At 38.4% G+C, this 10,971-nt stretch overlaps 1 protein-coding gene across 1 annotated transcript; it reads right to left on the bottom strand.

Annotated features, from left to right (window-relative positions):
* Positions 1-1,468: 1,468 nt before the first annotated feature.
* On the bottom strand, positions 1,469-10,532 carry puraa (purine-rich element binding protein Aa). The gene is made up of 2 exons (XM_047606130.1): positions 10,393-10,532; positions 1,469-5,741 (listed from the first exon to the last, which is right to left on the bottom strand). Exon 2 carries the CDS (start codon positions 5,659-5,661, stop codon positions 4,804-4,806), a length of 858 nt encoding a protein of 285 aa, XP_047462086.1. The 5' UTR covers positions 5,662-5,741; positions 10,393-10,532; the 3' UTR covers positions 1,469-4,803.
* Positions 10,533-10,971: the final 439 nt, after the last annotated feature.

The following is a 10,971-nucleotide window of genomic DNA, read 5'->3' as shown; positions in this document are numbered from 1 at the left end:
TTCTTCTTCTTCTTCTTTCCAATTTAACCCTCTAGCTTTCCTTATGTATCCAAAACATCTAAAAGCAATGCAAAATGCAGCTCTAGTTTCTTGCATTTTCTTTTAAAAAACATAACATACAGTTGTAGAAAATAGAGTGGTGAAGATGTTGCAAAAACTACAAAGCAGTAGCAGAGGCAAACATTCAGTTAAGCAGCAATTTACTACTTTACCTTGTTTGTTGAATTCACACACAGAACTTTCTCTGCTCTCCTCTCTCCTGTTTATGGTCCAATCATTTATGGGTAAAGGGCAGCCTCTAGTGGGTAAACTGAGAGAAGCCTAGTATGAATTACGTCACCACTAAAGCCAGAGCTTAAGTGGCTCAGGCGATAGCAATGACCTAAAGTTAAATAACAATGGAGGCAACATTAAAGCAAAGACAACATTTTCAAATATATGCCACCACCATATGGCTTTATAAAGCTGTGCATCAATACCACAAATATATGTGCATGTGCAGGCACTATGCAAAATGTTAAAAAAAAAAAAAAAATGTTAAATGTCAGGATGTTGCACATTACAGCAAGCCATTACCAATATTCAGAGCTGTCAGACAATGTTCTTGACCTGATGAGTGGTAAAATATAATGAATTACTTTACTTGCAGCTTACAGTGTAGCAGCTTGACTCGATGATACCGTTATGATAAATTAGTACATATCCTGCTTTTACAATGCTATATTAATAGTTTAGATGTGTGTCTCTGGTAATCTAAATCAATCCTCTATGGCTCTCAGATGAAGTCAGACTCTGAGTTGGCATCTGGGCTGGAGTCCATCTCATCCTAGCACATCCCCTGTGTTTTCATCCTTCCTTCTGGCAAAGAAGCTGAGACCATCAACTTAACAACAGAGGCCCAAAACTACAAATGTCCTGCAGAGGAGTATGCCCAGAGTGTGCACGCAAACCTCCATGGAAAGTGTCAGAACAGACAAATTCAGAATCCCACCGATTAAGAGGGCTAAAACATTGATGGCTCTGGCAGCGTCTCCTTGGCCATGAATTAGAAGCTGAAATAACACTAAGGCTGCTAGGATCTGGTCAATATTAATAATGTCCAACTTATTTCCAATAACTATCAACATACACTGACTTATGTGATATAGAATTGCTATATCACAAAATTTTATTTAATCAAATTTAAGACAGGGAATCCTTATTAAAAGTGACAACTTTAAATAAAAGTATTAAAAAGTAACTTAAAAACACTAAGATGAAGACCTTCTTCAGGTTAGCTTGGTTATGTTAATCATGTGTGTCAGGAAAAAATGCTTATTCACAAACAGGCATGCCTTTTAAAAACAATTTAAAATCATACAGGTTCTGTTGGGTCGTGATCAATGATGTTTCTTCAGCGTTATGCGCAGCAAAGTTCATGGAAAGACAATCGATGCATACAGATGATCACAAATTACAGTCAGGATGATTAGAGAACAAAGTAATGCTTTATTTTACAGCCCAGTGTTACACAAACAGTACTAATGTATAAACCTCTAAGAAGACATGAGTCATTGGATACTTGTCATTGTTTGCATTTTAGAGGCTGTAAAATTAAGCTTTAGTGATTAGTATCATTGCAAATGTGGAGTCAGGCATCGCAGAAACACACTACATCGAAATCGAAACACACTTCTCATCAGTGAATTGTAGACATTTTGGTAAGAGTTTTAGTTTTCTTCCAACAAGAAATGAAACATGGAAAAGAAAACACATACATTTTGAATGTAATTTTCCCTCATGGGTAAATTAAATTTATTTTTTAAATTTGTCAAATGTACATAAATTATATTTAATGCATCAAAACCAAATGAGCAAATCAAATATCCTCTTTGAAAAAGAAAGAGGCAACATAAGAGAGAACAACATTCTTTGTTGAGATCATTTTAAACAAGTATTGGTCAGGCATTTCATTAACCTGGGAAAGCAAAGTGCTACACACAACAACCACTGAAGACAGTTCACCATACACCTTAATGAGGATTGGACTGAAGCACCTTTTCTTAGCTTAAAGCTAAAATGGAGATTTTTTTTTTTTCCTTTTCACAAAAACTCCATTGTATGTTTACAGTCTACCTTCAACAAACCATACACTTAGTTTACCCTTTGCTTTGAGAGGGGCACACTTGCAGTAATAATGTTCTGTTTCAAGTTAAAGTACATATGTGAACTGCTTGACCCAACAGGCTGCTAAGACCTTGGTTTACTATATTTTCCTCCAGAATGGAGATCTGAGTGCAAATAAAGACGTACAACTCCTTCATGAGAAATAAACATGGAATTCAGCCACATGCTTTCAAATAGTAATCATATATTTAATTGATATACATATATTGCCACCATTGGCACATACGATATTGCACACAGTGATGAAATGTTGCACAGAAAAAAATAGATATATTATTTGTGGGCGAAAACATTCCAAAATTACAAATAATGTGGAATAACGCTGAAAAGGTAGAACTCCATAAAACAAAAGAAACAAAACAAGACATGCTTGCTACATCCCATTAATTGAGCGCCTTACAACTTACACATAACAACCGAAGCGAGAGAACGAGCATCTCATGGTGGGGGCTTGGCAATAATTGATCATTTCCAGCCACTGCTGATGTTCCCAATCAGCCCCTGCTCTCCCTGCTAATGTGCTTGGCTAGTGCAGAGCCAACTCTTCTGCATCATCTTGCATCTAGGTGACCACCCCCTTCCATGTTTACATGTAGGCCGATACCTGGATGGCTGGGAAATGGGTATGGCAATGAAGGGAAGAAGGACGGTAGCAGAAAAAAAGTTAAGTATTCTGCTCCTGTTTTTCTTTAAAGGTTCGTAACAAACCCTTTTAGCACCACGAGTCGTGCACTAGCACACAAGGGGGCTGAGACACAAAAATGAAAGAAAGAGGAATAGAAAAAAAACAAAACAAAACAAAGAAATAAGCCAAACTGCGATCCAAAGCACCAGGCCAGCGTGTAAGCATGCGGAGTGTGTAAGGCACCAGGTTGTTTATATGCTGAAGAGGATGCTCCCAATCAGGTATCATATAGGCTATACCAGAGGCTCCAAAAATAGGTGGTCAAGGACAGTCTAGTTTGCTGGTTTCCAGTCAATCTAAACATGGGAGCAATCATTTAATTCAATGCTGAGGTAAATCTGACATTTTCTGATTGTTGCCAGTTTCTCTGGAGTTTACTGACAGAGTTTATAAAACTGCTATCACAACATCTATGAGATGCGACTGAACTGGATTAAAACCAGTTGTTTTCCGTGTGGCAGCCCAAATATTTACAATTAGACCAAAACAGAATCTCATCACCCCCAGGTAGATATTTGGGCTTACAATTCTGAAGTAGAGCTATGCGCATGTATCCAAAGTAGCCCTAGTGAACTTCACATATGGGATGGGCACATCAGAAGTCTTGAGGTGAACTGAACCCTCTTCACCTTGCCTAAGCCAAGCTCATTCCTCAGTGGCCCTCCTCATAGTGTAATGGCGATATTTTGATTACTGTTTACAAGGTCGCTCCTTTTACAATCAAAACAACTTCCACTAGAACTACACCAAGCCTTTGGATGGAAATCACTCAGTACTCAAACTTGAGCTTTGTACAATATAGGCAGATAAAGATACATATGGAAGGGTCCTTGAGCCAATATTTTGGGAGACCAACGAAATCTATCATAGTGCAGATTTAACATGCAGCAACAGCACTCCTTGGCACCATTTAGACTTTTTTGACTGAACAAGATCACAAAATGTTTCGTTTCAGTTACACTAACCTTTAATGCTATTCTGAACATCACTACGCCAATTGACACATTATGTGTAGGGTGTTTGTGTTTATAAATAATCTGCAATTCAGGCCATTTGCTACATGTTGTCACTGCATTTCCTCTATCAAATACACATTTAGTACCTTTAAAATGAACACATTGCATTAACAACGAGACACAAAGGTAGTCTATTATATATCCATCTGCATGGCAACAATTTCAACTGAAACAAAACTTACAATATTAATATTTCTTTGAATGCCTCTGGCAAATGTCATCATGTCAATATCCATTGACCAGTTCAATATATATTTGATTTTTATGCAATGCATATTGCACAACAAACAGAGCACTTCATTCATGAAGATGCCTATATGTTCCTTTTTGTATACTGCATGACATCTAAACCAGTTTCCAAAACAGGCCTAGCCCTCATATGATTTATGTGTAAACACATCCCTACTCACAGGTAAAGGTAAATAGGATGGCAAGTACATGTGATAACCTTTTACAAAGTTTTTGAATTTTGGTTTTAAAAATTAAAATCTCTGATTTGTGCTGAAGTCATTAGCTCACATGAGAAGGAAACGGTTTTTCCTCAGAACTCGGCAATAATCCCATTTGAACATTGCAAACACTTTTTTTTTTTTTTTTTTTTTTACAATAGCTTTAACTGGTACAAAAGTTTTCTGTTAATAAGGGAAATAAACACTCAGTTCAATATTGTTTGTCAAGTAGGAAAACAATGTTCAAATATAATGTTATTACTTTGTTTAGCAGCCTGTTACTGTATTAATGGTGGATAAGTGGGGTAACATCCAGCGATGAGTGACAACATGTCGTAACTGTCAGGTTGTGGAGGTTTCTTAAATTGTGGGTGATGCTCCCTTGGAGTTAAACCGTTACAGTTAAAGATTTCTTTCTTTATACAGTAGAGTTTTAATTATAATTCTCTTGTTATTTTCATTACTTTTGCATGTTTTGCTCTCTATATCAATCCTCGTCTCCATCGTCCGCCTGCATCTCCTCTTGTTGCTGCAGCTCGCATGCCCTCTTCTCCCGCTGTTTCTCCTGTATCTTCTTCATCTCCTCGGCATATTTACAGAAAGTATTCCCAAATTTGGACCACACTTTGTAGGGCACCGTAATTGAGTTGCGGTACGTCGGCTTCACCTCGCTTACCCTCATAAACACACCATACTTATTGGATCCGACGTCGAAGAAAAAGCGTTTGTTGTCCACAGTCAATGATGACCCTTCGGGCAACTCTGCAGGTTCGTCTTCTACACCGTAATCGTCAATAAGTTTAGCCAAAGCGTCACGAAACTCAATAAGTCCCTGGGCAGGCAGAGCAATTGTCTGGCCTTGCGTGGATCCTAAACCGGGCCCCCGGTTAACGGTCTGTCGAATCCTCAGAAACCGTCCCCTCTGATTCTCTTTCAGATCCATGTAGTATTTACGATTTTCTCGGACCAAGAACTCGCTTTTGAGCGCTCGCCTGGGTTCGTCTTGTACCATTCCCGGGTTGCTCGGACCCAGCTGGGCATAATGTTCGATGAAGTCTCCCAAGTAGTCACGGAACTCGACCGCCACGGACATGGAGAGAGTGAGGCGGCTCTTGTTTCCACCGGCCCCGACTTCTGCTATCTTTAAGAAGCGGCCTTTCGCGTTCTGCTTAACGTCCAAATAGAAGCGTTTGTTTTGGATGTCAACCCTCTTCGACGCCAGCTCTTGTGTCTCATGCTGGAGCCCGGTAGCCGAACCTGCTCCTCCTGGCGCTAGGTGCATGGAACCGAAGCTTGGGCCCGTGGCTGATCCTCCCTGCTCACTTCCACTGTCTCTGTCCGCCATGATGCTGCCTGCCTGCCTTCTCCCTCTGTCTGCTGCAAAGCCACGGCCAGCCACAGCGAACGCCGGAGCTCTCGCGAGATCTACACAAAGAGGTATGGGAAGGGGGGTTATTGCAGTTTTCGCTCCCACACTCATGGTATCATTTATGTCATTAGCTGTCACTTCCACTAAAAACGAAACCAATAGTTGCTCGGAAGAAATGCCTCCTCAAAAGGTTTACGTTTCGATTTATTAAAACAGCCTCTGAAAACGATGGGGCTTTTCCTGCCTAGAAAGACCCTAGCTTACCCTCGCATTTAAAAGAAAGAAAACAGCCTTATCCGACAATACTATGACAAAAGACACGTGTCTCCACGCACGACTTATCTACTAGCGATTTTACAAATGACTGTGGTAAATTGACCTGAATATTTTGCGCACTTTTGAATTTATGGAAAGGTTTTGCCTATAGGGTACAGAAAAAATACTGGGACAAACTCGTTGATTTGCAGTCACACGAAACAAACAATCATTTAGTCAAACTCTTTAATCTGGTGTTTGTTTTTCAAAAAAAAAAAAAAAAATCATTAGGCCTCTCCAACACCAAATTGAACATGGCTTGTCCTAATGTATCCCCTTTTATTAGCATACAGTATGTAAAAACACGAGTATGACTACAATATAATAGTTTAATAAGACCAATACATCTGAATCAATGATGTGTTTATTATAGTACCTGTTCAGGCAGGGACAGATAAGATCCATAATATATCACATATAACTAGACTATATTCATATTTTATTAATCTGAAACCAGTAAAAGTCAGTCTCGATCGAAACGACTACACATTATAATTTCATTATATTAAACCAAGGCCTTCTTGGGTCATTTGGGAAACACACTCTATGTAGGTTTTAAACATTAGCCCAGATTACATTTTCTTTTCTGACTCGTCGAATATGAAAAAGCGGTTCAGTCGTTTAGAAATAATTTTAGCACGGATTGTCCTCACAACTTCGTGCAACCGTTCTCGAATTTTCATTCCCAATGGAATACTTACCTATAGTTTGATAAGCATAAATGTTATGATGCTAACTCTTAACATGCATGTTCGTCTTCAAAAAAGGTTTATTGCGGTCAGCTTGAATGCGTTTCAGAAGCGACATTTTTAGAGGTAAGAATCAAACATCGAAAATATCAATTAAAAACTTACAAATACACTTCGTCCAGACGCTCTTTGTGTCTTCGCTTATATGGCACGCTCTGTGTGTAAATCAGCATATTCCGCATCCAAGCGCTTTCTTTAAGTGAAGCTTAATTTTTTCCTCTTTGACCTTTGGATGATCAAGTCATTTTCACACTTTATCTTTAAAGTACATTTATTTTACGACATTTTCCACACGTCAAAAGTTTTCAAGTGTCAAAAGTTCATAAAAAAGCGAAACACACCGCTCACATTGATCTGGAGGTTCAGTCGAGAGCCGCTCATAGGCCTACTTGTTAATTATTTAGCCTACACAGGTGTAAATCTCGTTCGTTGTTCAACTGCATATTGTATTTCAGACCAGCGGTTTCAAAAGTGTATATTTATTTTTCTAGAACCTGAACACCGTTAATTATAAGCAGATTTATATAAATCTATGTCGGATAGGCCTGAAAATAGTAGCTACTGCTAATTTGCAGTCCCATTATATTGGGTAGTCTATTTCTTAAATTAGGCTACAAGCTCACCTTATGAAAAGATCAATTAATGTCCAAGATCAAGTTCCGAAGTGGGATGAGCTATGGCTTATTAGATCACGTCGCAGAATACCATCTATTCTAATTATTGTTCACTTGAAGTTTAAAAACAGATGCTGGACATGTGCCGACTGAAACTGTGAGATATTCTGAGTTTTCTTATTATTTATTACACACACACAAAACAAAAATGAAACTAATTTGCAAAGGCCACACAACATTTTTCTGGAATTGTACAAATGACTGTATTGCTGGTCCACATAAAACAACATGGCGCAGACACTGTACTTGAGAGAATAGGCATTTCTTCTAATTCTTATATTTTATTTTATTTTTATTTAAAATAACTTTAACCTGAATTTCTCTTGTTTTAATATTGTTGCTCAAATAAATCTGGCAATATTGGCTTTAAGAAAAATGTAAATACTTAATGTAATTTAAACTGCAATGCTTGTAGAAAACAATGGGACAATTTTCACCGGCAAATAAAGGTAGTTTAAAAATTCTATCAGGGAATCACACATGTGCTTATCTTGTATAACCTTGATGCTTAGTCTTCATATTGCTCTTTTAAGATTGATGTCTTGAGGACTATATTAGTGCCTAAATGTTGCGGTGGAGAAAAACAGAGGCTGAGCAAGCGTTTAAACTTTGAGACCATAGTCGTTAGTCACTTGACAAATATCAACCCAAAAAAACATGAGCACAAATCCTTGATCGTTTATTTAGAGAAAACATGTCGATTATTCTACAGTTAATAGATAGGCCAATTATGTGAGGTAATTTGATCCTTTTTTCAGGCATTGTTATCATAAAACAAAGCCAGTTGTCCACTCCTGCCTAGATGAACAATTCACCAACCTGCCCATGATTCCTGTTATACTCACAAACTGTCACATAAGATCATCAGGTATGTGTTATATTATTAGATTATATGTGTTTCCTTCAGCTTGATGTATGTATCTATGACAGAAGTGTGTTTATCTGTTTCTCTTGTTTTTTTTTTTTTTTTTTATTTTCTCTCTATCTTCTCTGTTTCTACCCGGCTGGCCTTCGGCAGATGGGTCCCTCCATATGAGCTGGGTTGTGCTCAAGGTTTCTTCCTGTTAAAATGTATTTTTCCTTGCCACCGTCGCCCTCATGCTTGCTCTGGAGACTGCAGGCCGGTTTTTGTAAAGCGTCTTGAGACAATTTGTATTGTATTTGTATTGTTGTATTGTTGTTGCGCTATATAAATAAAACTGAATTGAATCGAACTGAATATTGCGCATTCCTTTAACGATCATTTTATTTAATTTTCTTCATAAAAAAGGGGTTAAATACTGACAACATTATCATATATATATATATATATATTCACGGGAAGTTTAAAGGCCTGCATGGAGGTCAGATCAGCGATGCAAACGGAAGTAATCTAACCCGGAAACTAAAACGCTGTACATCTCTTAATATTTTTGGATGTATCTTTCATTTCCAAACACTTATAATTCTTGAATTCTGTCTCACTGGTAAAAACTGAGATACTTGTGATTTCAAACATTTAAAATGTTGCAGTGCAGTATATACAAAAATATATACTGAATTTGATTTAGTTTTCTTTATTAATAGGCCAAAGACATAAAAAAGAAAAAGAGAAAGGAAAAACTAAAAAAAAAAAAGGAAAAAAAGAAATTACTATAAAGATAAAACGACGAATAAAATCATCCAAGCTTTAAAATACTGTAATAACCTAAACAAGCTAACGATGAGTGGTGTTTATGAATTGAAAACCAGCAGGCCCTTCACCGTTTGGGCCAGAACATGCAGCCTATTTAAATGACAAAAAAAAATGAGCTGCTGTCCACCTGCGTGTGAGGAGAGATGAGCATAGTTGGCTACAGAAGTTGCAATGGGTTGACAAACGTTTTAGGTTTTCTTAGTTAACCTATGTCTACATTTAGATTTGTTATATAAAAGCCTTTGGATACTCATTCCCTGTCAAACGCTAATCAGTATTTTTTTTTGCTTTCTGACCAGCTATATATTTGAGGGGAAAGTGCGGGTAATAATGACAGATTTAAATAAAAACTATAAAATGTCTATGGAATGCGGGCCTGTGGGTTTTTTTTTTTTTTTTTTTTTTTTTTTTTTTTTTTTTTAGTTGGCCGTTTCGTATCGCATTGACTTATCTTGCAGTTACATTATTTAACTGTCAGATTCCTGATATTTATTAGGTTCAAACTTTAAATTATTCGTACTGATTCACTTTTATTTCTATTAAAGCAAAGTTACAGATTACCTTAGTGTGCATTGCTTTGTAAGCGCTTTTTCTTTTTGATCATCTAGGCGCATGGTGATGAACAGGAGCCTGGATGCATGTAAACAGGTATGTAACTCCTACAGAACATAATATACTCAGAATGAGACAAGATTTGCGTATGCTGATATATTCCATTTCATCCTTGCCCCCCAATTGCACATAAAACGATCTGCTTTCATTCGACCCTAAAGTCTCAAGGTGAACCATGATATATGTTACAATTTTGGCAGATTTACTGTAAAAAGCAATATAGACTCTGTCTCTGTATACTAGGTTTACTGTTGCTCCATCAGGCCACAAGAAGCCTGTCAATTTATCCTAATTAATCTATCGTTAGTCGGTGCTTGGCCTATTTCTCAAACCAATTTTTAATCATGAGGATACATCTGTAAATGCAGTTCTGTGGTGTCCCGAGGCCACGTCCACCACAGATTTCAGCCAGAAAAGGTGTTGTCGCAGTTTGTAAAAGGCAGAAGCAGTGATCACCTCACAAAGTTTCGCCCTACATCCCAGCACAGGAATGCCGTGGCGTCGCTCCAAACGCAGCTCCATTATTATATCAGATCAGCCGTACGTTGCGTGTCATGCCTCTGTAAACTCTGCGAACCAATGTCATATGCTTGGCTGCACGTTAGGACACTCGCAGGATAGTAAGAATCCGAATGACATGTAAATAAAGCGTCATTCCTCCAAGCCAGATCCCATAACCTACCTTCCCTCCGCTCAGTCTGCAGGCGCAGCGCCTTAAAACCTCGATGGCGTGCCGCAGAAGTCGAGACGAGGCAAAAGACACATGTGAAGGTACTCGGAGGCGTTTGTCACAGCACGGCGGACTTGCCTCTGCTTGCTTCACAAGATGGACAAGAAACAGCGAGTCGTGGCACGGAGAGCGACACACGCAGAAGTTCAACGCCGCACGTTTCACCTCTGATGTCAACACGCAATGTAGGGAAACATGGTGAACGAGCGCCTCTTCTTGGCCCAATGCAGGAACTGCAGCTTTGTCTTCCTGGTGGTAACAGGTAGATTAAGATTTTTGACTACTGTCACGGAGGTTATTGTCTGACGAAGCAAGTGATCTGAGCAGGATTTCGGGGGCGATGCTGTGTCCTTTGTATCGTTCTCCTGCACTTTCTGACGCTGTTTCATCAATGTACTATACATGCCATGTGCCAGTATCCTGGGTTAGCTCACTTTCACTTCTCGTTATCTCGTTGTGTGTTACGAAGTGACTTAAATTCACACAGTGTTAAATCATATATCATACAGTATCACGTAGGCCTATATTTGT

This window comes from Mugil cephalus, chromosome 15 (assembly GCF_022458985.1).
Source record: "Mugil cephalus isolate CIBA_MC_2020 chromosome 15, CIBA_Mcephalus_1.1, whole genome shotgun sequence".
In the NCBI taxonomy this organism is placed as follows: Eukaryota; Metazoa; Chordata; class Actinopteri; order Mugiliformes; family Mugilidae; genus Mugil; species Mugil cephalus.
This window is presented reverse-complemented; position numbering and strand designations above follow the sequence as displayed.

What these genes read in the sequence shown, in the direction of transcription:
- puraa (XM_047606130.1), bottom strand. Translation starts at nt 5,661, where the DNA reads ATGGCGGACAGAGACAGTGGAAGTGAGCAGGGAGGATCAGCCACGGGC.